The sequence below is a fragment of the Rattus rattus genome, chromosome 9 (assembly GCF_011064425.1).
Source record: "Rattus rattus isolate New Zealand chromosome 9, Rrattus_CSIRO_v1, whole genome shotgun sequence".
NCBI classification, from domain to species: Eukaryota; Metazoa; Chordata; class Mammalia; order Rodentia; family Muridae; genus Rattus; species Rattus rattus.
This window is the reverse complement of record NC_046162.1, coordinates 42609412-42626398: the sequence shown is the minus strand read 5'-3', so window position 1 is coordinate 42626398 and position 16987 is coordinate 42609412. Positions and strand designations below refer to the sequence as shown.

At 41.2% G+C, this 16987-nt stretch overlaps 1 protein-coding gene across 2 annotated transcripts in view; it reads left to right on the top strand.

Moving 5' to 3' along the window:
* Nucleotides 1-16987, top strand: part of Zzef1 (zinc finger ZZ-type and EF-hand domain containing 1) — a 135488-nt gene that overhangs the window by 92536 nt on the left and 25965 nt on the right. For both annotated transcript variants that reach the window (XM_032912264.1, XM_032912265.1), the window contains exons 34-40: nucleotides 123-261; nucleotides 1652-1817; nucleotides 2557-2819; nucleotides 3893-4062; nucleotides 6054-6204; nucleotides 8090-8229; nucleotides 16035-16312. In XM_032912264.1, the coding sequence (XP_032768155.1) occupies nucleotides 123-261; nucleotides 1652-1817; nucleotides 2557-2819; nucleotides 3893-4062; nucleotides 6054-6204; nucleotides 8090-8229; nucleotides 16035-16312 (1307 nt within the window). The remainder of the gene's footprint in view (nucleotides 1-122; nucleotides 262-1651; nucleotides 1818-2556; nucleotides 2820-3892; nucleotides 4063-6053; nucleotides 6205-8089; nucleotides 8230-16034; nucleotides 16313-16987) is intronic.

The window sequence follows — 16987 nt, the reverse complement described above, 5'->3', positions numbered from 1 at the left end:
AGCTTCAAATCCTAGCAAGTGGTACAAAACTTGGGAGATCTTAGGCACCTACTGAATGAATAAATTGATTAATGAGCACAATATTAAGTCTGTTGGCTAATTGTGTTTATTTCTCCTTACAGATGCACATGTTTATTGCTCGCTACTGTGATCTGTTAAATGTGGATATCTCTTGTGATGGGTGCGACGAGATTGCCCCCTGGCATCGCTACCGGTGTCTGCAGTGCAGTGACATGGACCTCTGCAAGACTTGTTTTCTGGGTAAGCCTCAGGGGATGGGATCTTATGCCCACAAGGAAGTTATTTCTGCTATCTATGATGTTGGCAATCTTTTAAACTCACTGTGCTATGTAGAGTCTCTGGTTCATTGGCAAACTTGAGTCATCTCCCTCAACTCAATGATGACCTCCAGTACTTCTGTCTGGCATCCTTCCATCTCCAGTCCTGCTGAGGAGGCAAATGATAAACTCTCAGGACCAGCTAATACACGCTTGCATAAGTTTCTAAGAAATTTTGCTTCTGAGTCATGCAGTGTTTCCAAATAGCAAACTAAACATACAAGCACAGTAAACGTGAACTATTCTTCATACACTGGACTCATGGGTGTGAGAGCAGAGCTCATCTGCTGCAGTAAGCACTGTAGGGCACTGTGTATTTAAAATCTGTCCGTAAAAGATGCAGTTCCTGTCCTAAAACACAGTCTAACAGAGAGACCTAGTGCAGCCACACGATGAATGCATGTGCTGTTGTAAATGAGCAACTCAGAGTATTTCTAGGAAACTTTGGAAATAGAGCTGCACCCTACCAGGAAGCCTTGTGGAGGAGATAGGATAAGAGTTGGTCTTTGAAGGAAGTTCAAACTGGGTGATATAACAAAACTCTGAAGATAGCATTACCATCAAGAGCAGAGCAAGCTCAGGGACAGAGGAATAAGTGCTTTCAGTGAGTTTAGCTAGATAGACACACTTGTCTGTCTAAGTGATTGACTAAGACAGACAGGGCTCAGGTTATCTGACCCTGAGATGCTAGGCTAAGGAATTTGAACTGTCTGAAGTCAGCAGGAAAGGGTTATAACTAGGAGGTTAGATGATCAAAGCTCTGCTCGGGGAAGACTGTGTCTTTCTCTTAAGATTATAGTCACAAGGGCATTCGGACCTACGTCAGGTTTACAGCACTGAGAGCAGAAGTGGCCACCTGTGAAGAGTACTGAGAGGAACTAGAGTTTCTCATTCTCTTACTCTCTGGGTCTGTTTTCACCTGTATTTCTGCAATGAGAAAGTAAGAACAGAAATTTGATCACTTCTCAGTATTCCTTAGGAGTATGCCAGTAGGTGTGTAACCTCTGTCAGAATGTGGGAGACAGCTCACAAGGTGACATGGGCCTGTTTTTCCCAAATAGCAGTCATGGTAGGAATCTGGCATGTATTCGATCTGACTGTAGAATCGGGATCAGTCAGCCAGATCACTGCCAAAAAGGTGTTTACTGAGAATATCATTGCTCTGCCCATACCTACCAGGGCATTCTGCTCTTCAAGGGAGCCCTGCCCCCTGGAGTAGTAAATGACATTTGACTGTGGTGCTGGGATCTGTTTGCTAGCACTTGGAGGGGACCCTCTACTCCATCCATCTCACATTGCTGGTTTTTTTCCAGGTGGAGTGAAGCCCGAGGGCCATGGAGATGATCATGAAATGGTCAACATGGAGTTTACCTGTGACCACTGCCAGGGTTTGATCATAGGCAGGAGAATGAATTGCAATGTATGTGATGACTTTGATCTTTGCTATGGATGCTATGCAGCAAAGAAATACTCCTATGGGTATGTCAGGTTCCCCTGCCACCACCATAACCTTTTGGGGTGTATGTCTTCTCTTAAAAGGGAGTCGTCTCACCTTTTCTGCGTCTCACCTTTTCTGCATTGCTAGGGATTGAACCCAAGACATTGCAAATGCTAGGCAAGCACTCTATTCCTGGGCTATCCTCCTAGCCTTCCTTATTTTTAAAACATTTTATTGTTATTGGGGAGGGGGAAGGCATGTGCATGCACATGTATGTGCACATGTAGAGGTCAGAAGACAGCTCTTCTCCTTTCTGTAGGTTCTGGAGATTAAACCCAGGTCACCAGGTGTGGTAAAGGCCTTTACTTACCAAGCCATCTTGTGATGGCTTCTTTACTAAAGAAAGGTTTATACTATCAAAATTGTAACATATTCATAAGAAGAGAGAGTGGTACAGTGCCCCCGGTGTCCTTGGATTCCCCAGCCAGGAAGATGATGTCACGTGTGCTTACTTCATTCCTTTCTTTTACCTTAAAGTATTTAAAGCACATTTCAAACTCAAGTCATATCTCTTCTATACCTTGTAATTCATCTTTTAAAATGATGGGCATCACCTTGCATTACCAAAGTGCAGTTAGCATGCTTTCAGAACTCTTGTCCTTGCGGTTTTCATGTGCAGACTTTAGGCTGTGATGTGCTAGTGTGATATACTGAGTATTTGTGCTCGTTCATCTCTCTGGGACAAGAGTTGATAGATTCTATTCTGTTATGCCTTTGCAGCCATTTGCCAACTCACAGCATCACAGCCCACCCAATGGTGACCATCCGGATCAGTGACCGGCAGAGGCTCATCCAGCCCTATATCCACAACTACTCCTGGCTGCTCTTCGCTGCCCTGGCTCTCTATAGTGCCCACCTGACCAGTACAGAGCACGTGGATGGGGAGCAGCTGGACCCCCAGGCCCGTGGCAACGCTGCCACCCTGCGGAGCCAATGCATGCAGCTGGTTGGGGACTGTCTGATGAAGGCCCACCAGGGCAAAGGTGACTCTTCCTTATGTGGGACCCCTTCAGCCTCTGTCTGCTGTCGGAGGCAAAGCCCAGGTGGCCTTAAAAGACCATGTTTGACTCAAAGGTCCTTCACAAGAGGGATTCAGCCTAGCCTGGAACTTAAGTTCCCGTTTCTCTTAAGTTCTGTTCCTGTCGGATAAAGTAAGTTAGTTAAAGTGCTTCCCTGATGATGTAGTAATCAGAACTCTAGAAAACTCTGTAAGTCCATGAATCTGTACTGTTTGACTTTCTTATTTTACTCAGGACTCTATGCTTTAAAAAAAAAAAAACATGAAGTATAAATCCACATGATTTGTATTCTAGACAAGAGCTGCTTCCAAATAAAATGGTGTTTCTGGGTTTGATCATGCAACGTGAATTCCAGTTCTGCGTCCCAGCATGCTAGGTGGGGCCCTTTCCCAAAATAACAAAATAAGGAGGTAATTCTGACTTTCCTGAAGGGTGTTGGTGAGAAAGTCATGTAAATGTTAAACTTTAAGTTTCCCTCAGGTGGTAGACTCACTCCTCATCCTAACTGACATCACGGGATCAGACTTACCTTAGGGAGAAAGTGGGTGATGTTTCAATCTGCCAGTGGGGATTGAAAAGTCTAGTTACCAGCCAGGCATAGTGCATGTCTTTAAGTCTTGCACTCATGCAGCACTCTTAAGTTCAAGCCCACCCTGATCTACAACAGGTTTTAGGCAAGCCAGAGGTGCATAGCGACACCCTATCTTAAAAAAACAAAACAAAAAGCCCCCAAAAACCAAAAACAACAACTTAATTGCTTAACACTATCAGAAAAATGTTTGTAACTTTGAAAACAATCCTGTTGTCTGTTGTATCTTCAGTATTTCATTGACTTCAAGTGCAGTTTCCCTTGTTGTCTGTCTGTCCCCATTTGAGGTCAGGAGTGGAATGGCTGTAGAATGCCAAGCGTGTTGCTGTGTGGTTTGTGTAACCCCTCAGCCATTTGTTTCTGTACAGTGGTTAAGGGCTTTGTGGCACTTGCTAGAGATATCCCTTGTTGGGAACATTTAACCATTTTCTTGTTTTTCCCATTCCAGGTCTTAAAGCTCTAGCTCTTCTTGGGGTATTGCCAGATGGTGACTCTACCTCAGAAAATCAAGCCCTGCCAGTCACAGTGTCCATCCAAGCATCAGAGGAGCAGCTAGAGAAGAAAACAGCCCAACCTGCTGAGGGGCCGGCAGATGCAGGCCTGTTTGTTCCCTGCAATGTAAGTAGCGTGTCGACCACGTGGTCACAGCTTGCGCTCATGGAGCCAGGCACACAAGGATGCACACCAGTAAGAGCAGAGGTTATGCAGCTTGGTTTATATTCAGTCAACAACAGAGGAGCCCAGAGTTAGCTGTTTTAATGGGTGGACGCCATAGTTGATAGGTAGGCGTATAGACAGAGAAACCGTCATAGGTCCAAGCATGATCTATGTTGGTGATACACATGTAAAGATCCTTTTGTGAATTGAAAATAAGAGTAAGTAACTAAATAAACAAATGATTGTTGTTGTAGACACTTGCCTTCAGAGCTTGAACCCATGCTGTAAATACCCCACTTTTGCTGCAGCAGCCACTGGTATTTCTCCTGAAGCCTCATCAGGGTACCAGGTCATGACAATCTCAGGCTGCTTGTCTCTCAGCTGTGGCCTACCACCATCTTTGGTACACAACATGTTAACTTGCCACAGACTGCCTTACACAAGATGGAACGCAGTCAATTCATCCAGCCAGGAGGGACAGCAGTCCTCACCCCTGTGTCTGGAAGTATCTGTATTCCTGAGCCCTAGGCATCATGTAGCAGGCTGCCCACAGCACTGTGGTTCTCTCTATCAATGTGTTCATTCATTTACACCAAAATGGACTACATATTTTAATCCACTAAAATCCAAATTATTTATTTTGATGCTCAGATTGCTCCTATGTTTGGCCAGTAGCCACTCCTACTTGGCTTTGTGTTCTCTCTCTCTCTCTCTCTCTCTCTCTCTCTCTCTCTCTCTCTCTCTCTCTCTCTCTCTCTCTCTCTCTCTGTGTGTGTGTGTGTGTGTGTGTGTGTGTGTGTGTGTACAGGTATATTCTGTAAAAGAAGGTGATAACGTGCCTGTAATACAGGGTGATGTGGGAGTTATGTTCTACCACACTTGGAAGAAACATGTAAGTGCTTTGAACATAGCACACAGTAAAATAAGTCCCATGTCAGAAGTGGACGTTGGGTATCCTGCTCTATTGCTCTCTGCCTTGTTCCTTGAGACAAGGTTTCTCACTGAACCCGAACTAATATGATCAACAAGCCCCAGCAATCCTCTTGCCTCCCTCCCTGACACCCATTGCAGACATAACACATCTGTGACCATGTTCAGCCTTTATATGAGTGCTGGGATCTGACGATTCTCATGTTTGTATACCAAGGTCTCTTACCCACTGAGGTCACAGTTCTATCCTATACTCTTAGAATGTATTTCTACATCAATAAAATACCTGCATTTGTGGCAATAGAAATAGTATCTATAGACTTGATGTAGCCTTATCTTTATAATAGCATTAAAGATAATAGCAGATATAATACTTTTCTTATTGTAAGTACAAATTGCTTTGCTTTTTCTATGTATGTATATGCTGTATGCATGTGTACATTTGCATGCGCATGTGTGTGAAAGCCGGAAGTCAACATCAGGTGTCTTCCTCTATCACTCTCCACCTTCTTTTTTCTAGGCAGGGTCTCTCATTGAACCTGAACCGGTTCAGTAACACTAGCTGGCCAGTCAGCTCCAGGGATTCTCCTGTCCCTCCTCTTCCCACACTAGGATTATAGGCACTCTCCACCACTCCTGACTTGTTAAATTGTTGCTAGATATCCAGACTTAGGCCCTCATGTTTATGTGGTGAGCACGTCATGTCACTGTGAGGTTTATTTTTTCTACCAAAAGAAAGCATGTGAAGTTTATGAAGATGATCACTGTATTGACTAGAAGAAGGGCAACAACTTCATCATTTTCCCAGAATAAGATTTGGTACAAGCCACTGCTTATGTGACCTGGCAGCTCTGACAGCCCATCAAGAGATGTGATACAAGAAGCATCATTTTAAAGTAGTGATTTACTCTTAAGAAATTAGTAATTCAGAAGATTTTTAATGTATGAAAGATTAGCTAATAATAAAATTGTATAAAGTATACAGAGTACATTGTTGTATTCATTTACATTTACCACTCTAGGGAAAGAGAGCCACAGATAAGGAAGTCAGACCCTTGGATTGCAAGCAGAAGAAAAAGGCGGGTGAAGATCTCTCCATAATGAAGGACCCTTCATGCCAGATCCAAGTTTCAGATGCACCTGCCAGTGATCACGTGCCTCCAGGACTTCCAGGTCAGGGTTAGTTATTAACTCTCCCTTCTTCCTCTGTGAGTGCACATGTTATCATATCTGCACTATTGCTTACAACTGAAGTTGTCCAACAACTCAGGTTTCTCTATCTGTTCAGCTGTGGCTGGTAACTTTGCATCATCTGTCCTTCATTTTAGCATATCTAGTTTATGTGTTTACCAATCAAGTACCTTCTCTTTGTTGGGGACCATCCTATTTCCCAGGGATGAAAGCTACCAACACAGGCAGAGAGACACATGGCCTCTACCCTACTGGAACTCACAATCCAGGAAGGTTTCAGACAGAGGTACAAATAACTGTCATTTGAGGTGGCCTATGATTCTGACCCCAGAAGAAGGGTGACAAGTGTTAGTCCTGATTGGGATCCAGAGCAGATTGATTTTGTACAAAACCATGTAAAGGGAGAGATAAAAGGGACCTTGAACGTGCCAGGATACGCAGCAGGCACTGACACTTACGCAGCACAGGCTTCTTTGTAGGTCCCAGAACCAACAAGAGGTTAGACCCACACACCGGGTGTGCAGGGGAAGAGCTCCTGTGGCACTCAGGCCCCAGCCTGCTCCATGATGGTGGTGGTAGGGTCAGAGCTGCAGTTTTACAGGTTGGGACAGTAGTGTGGGTGCTTCAAGGAGCCTAGGGAGTCAGAGTCTATCCTATTGGCTGTTCTGTAATAGAAGTGAAAGTGAGTGTATTCTGCAACATCTTCAAGGCCAGCTCTCAGAAGTAGTAGACACTCAACATCATGCCAGGTCCTCAAAGTCTACCAGAGTCAGATTCCCCTAAAGACCAGCATTCTGGTCCATAGGCCAAGTACCCCATGTTCTAGGACATTGTTAGGTACTTGAAGTATAAAAGAAGCAAAAATCAGAAGGCCAAATGATAAACAGCAAACACAATATTTAAGGGTAATCAAATGCTAGCTAGCATGTAGTTTAACAGAGAATGGGAGGTAGTAGAGGATGGCTGCCTGTTTAACTAGGGAACAGGAAGGCCTCCTTGAGAAGGCTACTGTGTAAAAGTATTCAGCAATAGAGTTTGTTATTGTTCTGATTTGAGGGTTTTTTTTTAAATTATTTTTTAAAGAATTACTTATTTTATGTGTATGAGTATACTATAGCTGTCTTCAGACACACCAGAAGAAGGTTTTGGATCTGGATCCCATTACAGATGGTTGTGAGCCACCATGTGGTTGCTGGGATTTGAACTCAGGACCTCTGGAAGAGCAGTCGGTGCTTTTATTTGCTGAGCCATCTCTCCAGCCCTGGTTTTTGTTGTCTTTTAAAGGATTATTTTTCTTTTATGTGTATGGGTGTTCTGTCTACATGTGTATCTGGGCACCAAGTGTGTGCCTGGTATAGGCATAGGCCAAAGAGGAAGTCAGGTCCCCTAAAACTGGAGTTACAGGTGATTGTGAGCCACCATGTGGATGTTGGGATCAAATCCAGATCCTCTGGAAGAACAGCTGGTGTTCTTAATCACTAAGCCAACTCTCCAGCCCCTTGTTCTCTTTGAAACTAAGTCCTGCTGTGTAGCCCAGACTGGCCTCAAACTCCTGCTTATCCATCCCATCCTGTCAAGTGCTAGGATTCCAGGGTTGGGGATTTAGCTTACTGGTCAGAGCGCTTGCCTAGCAAGCACAAGGCCCTGGGTTCAGTCCTCAATTCCGAAAAGGGAAAAAAAAAAGAAAAAGAAAAAAAGACAAAATAAGTGCTAGGATTCCAAATATGCATTACCAAGTCTGGCTTTAGCAGTGGAACATTACATTTCCAGCGTCCTTCTATAGGAGCACAGAGACAGTGTTGTGGTTTAGGTGCCTTTTACATGTGAAGAGCCCAGCAAGATCTGAAAGTGCTGTTTTCCCACACAGATGCTGAGCATCCAGACGGGTCATCCCAGGCACCCATGGAAGAGAAGGCCATCACTCCAAGCCCCGAGCAAGTGTTTGCAGAGTGTTCCCAGAAGAGGATTTTGGGATTGCTGGCAGCCATGTTACCTCCCATCAAGTCGGTAAGAGGCAGGCAGTGTTTTCTTTTGAAAGAGTGAGTGGTTAGTATACTCAAAAAAAGTAGTGTTATGGTATAAGCAGAAAAAAACTATTAACAGCTGTGTCCTGAGAGGGGAGATGACTATTAATCAAAGTTACTTTCCTCTGTGAACTTAGATTTTGCTTAAGTGTGATTGTTTGAATTCATATAATTATCTTCACTTAGATTTATTAGTTTTTCATGTTTATCTCTACATATACATATTATATTATATTACATATTACATTTTTCCTAAAGTTGAAAAATAAATTGAAAACTTATGGACACTTTATCCTTAGTTCTCCTAAAACTGAGTACCATGTTGCTACCGTATTAAAACATTTCAGGCCTGGTGGCTCATACCTATAGCCCCAGGACTTTGAGGTAGAAGTCATGAATTCAAGGCCATACTGGACTACCAAGTGAGACTTTATTTTTAAAAAGGTTTAATTAAGTTGATAATAATTTAACACTGGTAGAGTAATTTTATCTCATGCAGAGCAAATCCTAGGTACACATTTTCCCATTTATTCTTAGGATATGACTTGCAGGGTTTTGTTTGTTTGTTTTTGTTTTTTGCAAAAATCAGAATCCATTTAAGAGTGGTCTGGTTCAGAGGGCATGCTTATTTGGTCTCTAGGTTACTGACCTTACTTTGGTGTTTGTTGTAATAACTTCATTTCTTTTTTTGGTACATTCTAGAGGGTCCTCCCAACCTCCTTACTCCCAAGGTCGCCTGTTTCCATTCTTTCTGCTGGCCTCAGAAGAGGCCACCCACCCAATACCAGATCATGTTCACCCCTCCCCTTACCTCCATCCCCTTACCCTTTCCTGTCCCTCCCTCCCTCCCCTTTGTGATTGCTTTCTTCTCCCTCCCAAGTGGAACTGAGGCGTCCTCTCTTGGGCCCTTCAGCTTGTTGACTTTTTGAGTTCTGTGAACTGTATCTTGAGTATTCTGTACTTTTTTTTTTTTTTTTCTTTTTTTTTTTCTTTTTTTTTTTTTTTTTTTTTTTTTTTTTTTTTTTGGCTAATATCCACTTATTAGTGAATACATACCATGCATGTCCTTTTGGGTCTAAGTTACCTCACTCAGGATGACATTTTCTAGTTCCATCCATTTGTCCGCAAAACTCAGGATGTCCTCATTTAATAGCTGAGTATATTCCATTATGTAAATGGACCACATTTTCCGTATCCACTCTTCTGTTGTGGGACGTCTGGGTTGTTTCCAGCTTCTAGCTATCACAAGTAAGGCTGCCACGAACATAGTGGAACATGTGCCCCTGTGGCATGGAGGGGCATCTTTGGGTTATATTCCCAGGAGTGATATTTATGGGTCTTTAGGTAGGTCTATTTCCAATTTTCTGAGGAATCTCCAAATTGATTTTCAGAGTGGTTTTACCAGTTTGCAATCCCACCAGCAATGGAGGAGTGTTCCTCTTTCTCCACATTCTCACCAACATGTGTTGTCACCTGAGGTTTTGATCTTAGCCATTCTGACTAGTGTAAGGTGGAATCTCAGGGTCGTTTTGATTTGCATTTCTCTGATCACTAAGGACTTTGAACATTTCTTTAGGTGCTTCTGAGCCATTCGAGAGTCCTCTATTGTGAATTCTCAGTTTAGTTCTATACCCCATTTTTTGATTGGGTTGTTTGATCTTTTGATGGTAAGCTTTTTGAGTTCTTTAAATATTTGGATATTAGCCTTCTATTAGATGTGGGGTTAGTGAAGATTTTTTTTCCCAATCTGTAGGTTGCCGATTTGTCATATTGACTATGTCCTTTGCCTTACAGAAGCTTTCCAGTTTCATGAGGTCCCATTTATCAATTCTTGATCTTAGAGTGCCATTGGAGTTCTGTTTAGGAAATTTCTGCCTGTGCCAACTAGTTCAAGGCTCTTTCCCACTTTCTCTATTAGAGTCAATGTATTTGGTTTTATGTTGAGGTCCTTGATCCACTTGGACTTGAGCTTTGTGCATGGTGACAAATATGGATCTATTTTCATTTTTCTACATACAGACATCCAGTTAGACCAGTACCATTTATTGAAGATGCTTTCTTTTTTCCGTTATATATTTTTGGCTTCTTTGTCAAAGATCAAGTATGCGAAAGTGCATGGTTTTACTTCTGGGTCTTCAATTCTATTCCATTGATCAACCTGTCTATCTCTGTACCAATACCATGCAGTTTTAATAACTATTGCTCTGTGGTAGAGCTTGAGGTCAGGGATGGTGATTGCCCCAGCAGTTCTTTTATTGTTAAGAATTGTTTTTGTGGGGTTGGAGATTTAGCTCAGTAGTAAAGCAAGCTAAAGTGGCTAGCAAGCACAGGCCCTGGGTTTGGTCCTCAGCTCCGGGAAAAAAAAAAAAAAAAAAGAGAGAGAGAATTGTTTTCACTATTCTGGGTATTTTGCCTTTCCAGATGAACTTGAGAATTGCTCTTTCCATGTCTTTGAAGAATTGTGTTGTGATTTTGATGGGGATTGCATTGACTCTGTAGATTGCTTTTGGTAGGATGGCCATTTTTACTATGTTAATTCTGCCAATCCACGAGCATGGGAGATCTCTCCATTTTCTGAGATCTTCTTCGATTTCTTTCTTGAGAGACTTGAAGTTCTTTCACTTGTTTGGTTAGAGTTACCCCAAGATATTTTATATTACCTGTGACTGTTATGAAGGGAATTGTTTCCCTAATTTCTTTCTCAGCCTGTTTATCGTTTGGATAAAGGAAAGCTACTGATTTGAGTCAATTTTATATCCAGCCACTTTGCTGAAGTTTATCAGCTGGAGAAGTTCTCTGGTAGAATTTTGGGGTCACTTATGTATACTATCATATCGTCTGCAAAGAGCGATACCTTTAATTCTTTGCCAATTTGTATCCCCTTGATCTCTTTTTGTTGTCTTATTGTTCTAGCTAGCATTTCCAATACTATATTGAATAGATATGGGGAGAGTGGGCATCCTGTCTTGTCCCAGATTTTAGTGGAATTGTTTCAAGTATCTCTCCATTTAATTTGATATTGACTGTTGGTTTGCAATAAATTGCTTTTATTATGTTTAGGTATGGGCCTTGAATTCCTGATCTCTCCAATATTTTTTAACATGAAGGGGTGTTGTATTGTGTCAAATGCTTTTACTGCATCTAAGGAGATGATTATGTGATTTTTTTTCTTTGAGTTTGTTTATATGGTTGGTTACATTAATGGATTTTCATATATTGAACCAACTTTGCATCCCTGGGAGGAAGCCTACTTGATTGTGGTGAATGATAGTTTTAATGTATTCTTGGATTAGGTTTGTGAGAATTTTACTTAGTATTTTTGCATCGATATTCATAGGTGAGATTGGTCTGAAGTTCTCTTTCTTGGTAGGGACCTTGTGTGGTTTAGGTATCAGAGTAATGGTGGCTTCACAGAATGAATTAGGGAGTGTTCCTTCTGTTTCTATTTTATTGAACAGTTTGAGGAATATTCATATCCGGTCTTCTTTGAAGGTCTGGTAGAATTCTGAACTAAATCCATCTGGCCCTTTTTTTTTTTTTTTTTTTTTTTTTTTTTTTTTTTTTTTTTTTTTTTTTTTTTTTTTTTTTTTTTGGGAGGTTTTCAACGACTTCTTCTATTTCCTTATGGGATATGGGCCTGTTGAGAAAGTTTACCTGCTCTTGATTTAACTTTGATATGTGATATCTGTCTAGAAAACCATCCACTTCATCTAGATTTTCCAGTATAGGCTTTTTTTTTAGTAGCATCTGAAGATTTTTTTTTTAATTTCCTCATTTCTGTTGTTATGTCTCCCTTCTCATTTCTGATTTTGTTAATTTGGATACTGCCTCTGGCCCTTTAGTTAGTTTGGCTAGGGGTTTATCTATCTTGTTGATTCTCTCAAAGAACCAGCCTTTGGTTTTGCTGATTCTTTGTATTGTTCTCTTTGTTTCTATTTGGTTGATTTCAGCCTTGAGTTTGACTATTTCCTGCCTTCTACCCCTTTAGGGTGAGTTTGCTTCCTTTTGTTCTAGAGCTCTCAGGCTTGCTGCTAGTGATGATCTCTCTAGGTTCTTTACCAGGGCACTTAGTGCAATGAATTTTCCTCTTAGCACAGCTTTCATTTTGTCCCATAGGTTTGGGTATGATGTGTCAATATTTTCATTAAATTTCAGGAAGTCTTTAATTTCTTTCTGTATTTCATCTTTGACCAAATTATCATTGAGTAGAGAGTTGTTCAGTTTCCACATGCATGTGGGTTTTCTGTTGTTTTTTCTCTTATTGAAGATCAGCTTTAGACCATGGTGGTCCAATAGGGTGCATGGGATTATTTCAATCTTCTTGTATCAGTTGAAGGTGGTTTTGTGACCAATTATATAGTCGATTTTGGAGAAAGTACCATGAGGTGCTGAAAGAAGATGTATTCTTTCGTTTTAGGGTGAAATGTTCTGTAGATGTCTGTTAACTCCTTTTGGTTCATAACCTCTACTAGTTTCACTGTGTCTCTGGTTCATTTCTGTTTCAATGACCTGTTCATTGGTGAGAGTGGGGTGTTGAAGTCTCCCACTATTATTGTGTGGGGTTCAATGAGTGTTTTGAGCTTTACTAAAGTTTCTTTTATGAATGTGGCCACCCTTGCATTTGGGGCATAGATGTTCAGAATTGAGACTTTCTCTTGGTGGATTTTCCCTTTGATGAATATGAAGTGTCTTTCCTCATCACACTTGATAACTCTTGGTTGAAAGTCTGTTTTATCGGATATTAGGATGGCAACTCCAGTTTGTTTCTTGGGACCATTTGCTTGGTAGACCTTTTTCCATCCTTTTACTCTAAGATAGTGTCTGTCTTTGTTAATGAGGTGTGTTTCTTGTATGCAGCAAAATACTGGATCTTGTTTGCATATCCAGTATGTTAGCTTATGTCTTTTTATAGGTCAGTCGAATCCATTAATATTGAGAAATATTAAAGACAGATGGTTGGTTCCTGTTATATTTGTTTTTGTAGGTAGCTTTATGTGCTTGTAGTTTTCTCCTTTTGGCTTTGTTGTAAGATGCTTAATATCTTGTCCTTTTTTTTTTTTTTTTTTTTTTGGTATAAGTATCTTCCTTGTATTGGAGATTTCCTTCTAGATTCTCTGTAGGGCTGAATTGGTAGATAGATACTGTTTGAATTTGGTTTTGTCCTGGAATATTTTGGTTTCTCCATCTATGTTGATTGAGAGTTTTACTGAGTATAGTAGCCTGGGCTGGCATTTGTATCTGTTAGAATCTACACGACCTCTGAACAGGCACTGGATTCCCTGGAACTGGAGTTAGAGGCAACTGTGTGTTGCCTGATAAGGATCCTGGAAACTGAACCCCATGTTGTTCTCTGCAAGAGCAGTAAGTGCTCTTAACCACTGAGTCATCCGTCCAGCCCTGCTTTGGTAACTTTCATAATACTTATATCTTCAAAGACTCTAAGCAGCTTAGCTATGTCCTTAGTATTCTTCTTTATAATATTCTGGACTCTCCCAATGTGCATATTTTGTATGAATATTGGTATCTTCTTCTTTTTTTTTTTAATCAAGCCTCTGTCAAACTGCCCCTTTTAAGATTTGGTGAGTTATTTCATTGAAATGGTATTGAGTATATATTAATTTAGGAATAGTTGACTTCTTTAACAATACTTTTTTTTTCCATGGTTAAGAATCAGACAGGGGCTGGAGATTTGTCTCAGCAGTTAAGAGCACTGGCTGTTCTCTCAGAGGTCCTGGGTTCAATTCCCAGCAATCATAAGGTAGCTCACAACCATCTGTGGCTCACCACCTCTTCTGGTGTCTCTGAAGACATCAACAGTGAACTTACATGTAATAAATAAGTAAATCTTTTAAAGAAAAAAAAAGAAGAAAAAATCAATCAAAAAAAATTTCAAGACAGAGCTAGCAAACTATGGAAATGAGTTTCTCCAAGTTTGTTAAGCTCTGGGGAAAGGAGGTATCATTGTAACCTAAGGCTGGGTCCTCAGATCTCCGGGTCCAAGGACAATTTTAAAAACAGTTTGTTGCTGAATGATGCTCAGACTGAGAGAACTCACTGTGTGTGGGAAATGAGTCTGATGTATGATAAATGAGTCAGTCACAGTATCAGGCAAGAAACTCAGTATGGGTCCTCTTGGCACACAGACTCAGAGAATGGGTTATGAGTTCATCACAGTCCATGCAGTTCATGCCTGACAGCACAAGATACAGTCAGTTTTCCCCTTTTTGTATTTGCACTTCTGATCTTTAACATGAAACCCTGGATCCCATGACCCTTGATATAATCACTTATTTGATCAGCCTCCCATCACAGCCACCATTCTTTGACGAATCTTCTCCTCTCCCTCTTTGAACACTACACTAAGGCACCCCAACCTCAATAACTTCTCAGTAGTCTGTCTTTTTGCCAATCTCTAGGTACTCCCATTACAGGGAAACTTGCAGCCTAACCACACTAGCCCCTCTCTGCACACCTTCCGTGTTCTTCATGGACTCCAGCAGCTCTATCACCCCATTCTTAAAGGGAATGACGAGAGCTTGTGGTACTTCAGTTGCTTTGTTTTCCTCTCAAATCACACTCACTATACTGATTCACAATTAGTAAAGGTATTCTCTGATTTTCTGTGTTTTCCCCCTATGGAAAATGATAAATGGTTTAAGTGTCTAGAAATGTATATGGTTAGTTGTGTTCTAAATGGCATTTGTAATAACAAAGCATTGGAAGCCAAGTAAAATGCAGACAGTGTTTAAAGAAAAAAATTGGGCTGAGATGACTTGGTGGGTAAAGTACTTAACCATGCAAGCATGAAGACCTGAGTTTGACTCCTCAGAACCCATATAAAGCTAGATACAGTAACATATCTCTCTAAGGGGAGAGGTGAGGAAAGGAGGAGACAGAAAAATCACCCAGAAACCCATAGGTGAGCTAACCTGAGATACATAGAAACAAACAACAAAGAGACCCTATCTCAAATAAGGTAGAAGACAGAGACCAACACTGGAGGTTTTCCTTGGGCCTCTGAATGTGCTGTGGTACATGTACACACATACATTATAAACGGGGAAGGAAGGAAGGATTTCCTTTATATGTGTTACCTATAAATGTATATGGAGAAAGGTTGACAAAACTGTATGTCTAACTGTGAATAGCTGTTACTTCCTTGGTATTGGTGAGTCAGAGTGGGACCGCGATGGAAAGTCTGACTTTTATGTATTTTTTAGTTCTTTCAGAAAAGGAAGAAAAACAAATATTTTGTTTATGCTTTAGAGTAAAGGAATATTAGAAGTAGGATAAGAGGGTTGGGGATTTAGCTCAGTGGTAGAGCGCTTGCCTAGGAAGCGCAAGGCCCTGGGTTCGGTCCCCAGCTCCGAAAAAAAGAAAAGGAAAAAAAAAAAAAAAAGAAGAAGTAGGATAAGAAAGGGCTGGAGACACGGCTTAGCAGTTAAGAGTACTTGCTGCTCTTTCAGAGGAGGATTTGGTTCCTAGCACTCATGTCTAGAGGTTCAGCACCACCTGTAACTCCAGCTCCAGGGGATCCAGTGCCCTCTTCTGGGCTCCAGGGGATCCATGTGTGTGCATAAACACACATATGCACAAACTTTAAAAAATTAAATTTTAAAAAGTAGGATGATACCTGAGCATATTTATTTTATTTACAGTTGATTGTACATGTACCATTTCTGAAAGTGGAATCAGGCCAGTTGTAAAAAGTGCATGAATGGATGGCATATGTAGCTGGTATGGCTGCCTGGATTTTGTACTAAAGACATTTCTATTGTCTGTTGACAGGGTCCCACAGTCCCCCTGATAGACCTGGAGCACGTCCTCCCACTCATGTTTCAGGTTGTCATCTCCAACGCAGGCCACCTGAATGAAACCTACCATCTCACTCTGGGTCTTCTGGGACAGTTAATTATCCGTCTTCAGCCAGCAGAAGTAGATGCTGCAGTCATGAAAGTCCTTTCAGCCAAGCACAACCTGTTTGCTACTGCAGACAATGCTGTTGTGCCAGATGGCTGGAAGACCACCCACCTGCTCTTCAGCCTTGGAGCTGTCTGTCTGGACAGGTTAGCCTTGGTTTCTATGCACCCAGCATCCACTCTGCCCTCTGTGCTAGTCACTGAGAACAAGGTCTAGCTGTTGATGAGTTTTGGTACGCTGCAGTGCTGTTGTCTGAGGCTCTTCTGTGAGATGAAACTAGTCAATCGACACTTAAATAGCTGAAAGGTTCAGTGGTGCCTCCTAGTCAATTCTGATGAGATCTATTCTGGTAGATTTTTCCACAGGAAAGTAAGTATAGGCATTGGGGTTGAAAAGCATTTTCATTATAAAAATTAACATAATCATAATATGAAACTTGAAATTAAGTGAAGAAGGAAAGATGACCCTGATGTGTACCATATACATCTCTAAGCTGAGAATGTGAATGTGTCTGTGTATATACATGTGAGGATGACATTCTAGAGCAGTGGTTCTCAACCTTCCTAATGCTGTGACCCTTTAATACAGTTCCTCATGGTGTGGTAACCCTAACCATAGGATTATTTTTGTTGCTTCTTCATAACTGTAATTTTGCTGTTATGAAACAAAGTAAATATCTATATTTTCTGGTGGTTTTAGGCTTTGGTGTTGCCCATCCCACAAGTTGAGAATCACTGTTTTAGAGACATATTTGAGAACATAGTTGTAAATTGAGTTTGTGGACTAAGTTTATATGTAAAGATTTTGATTTGGCTGTTGCT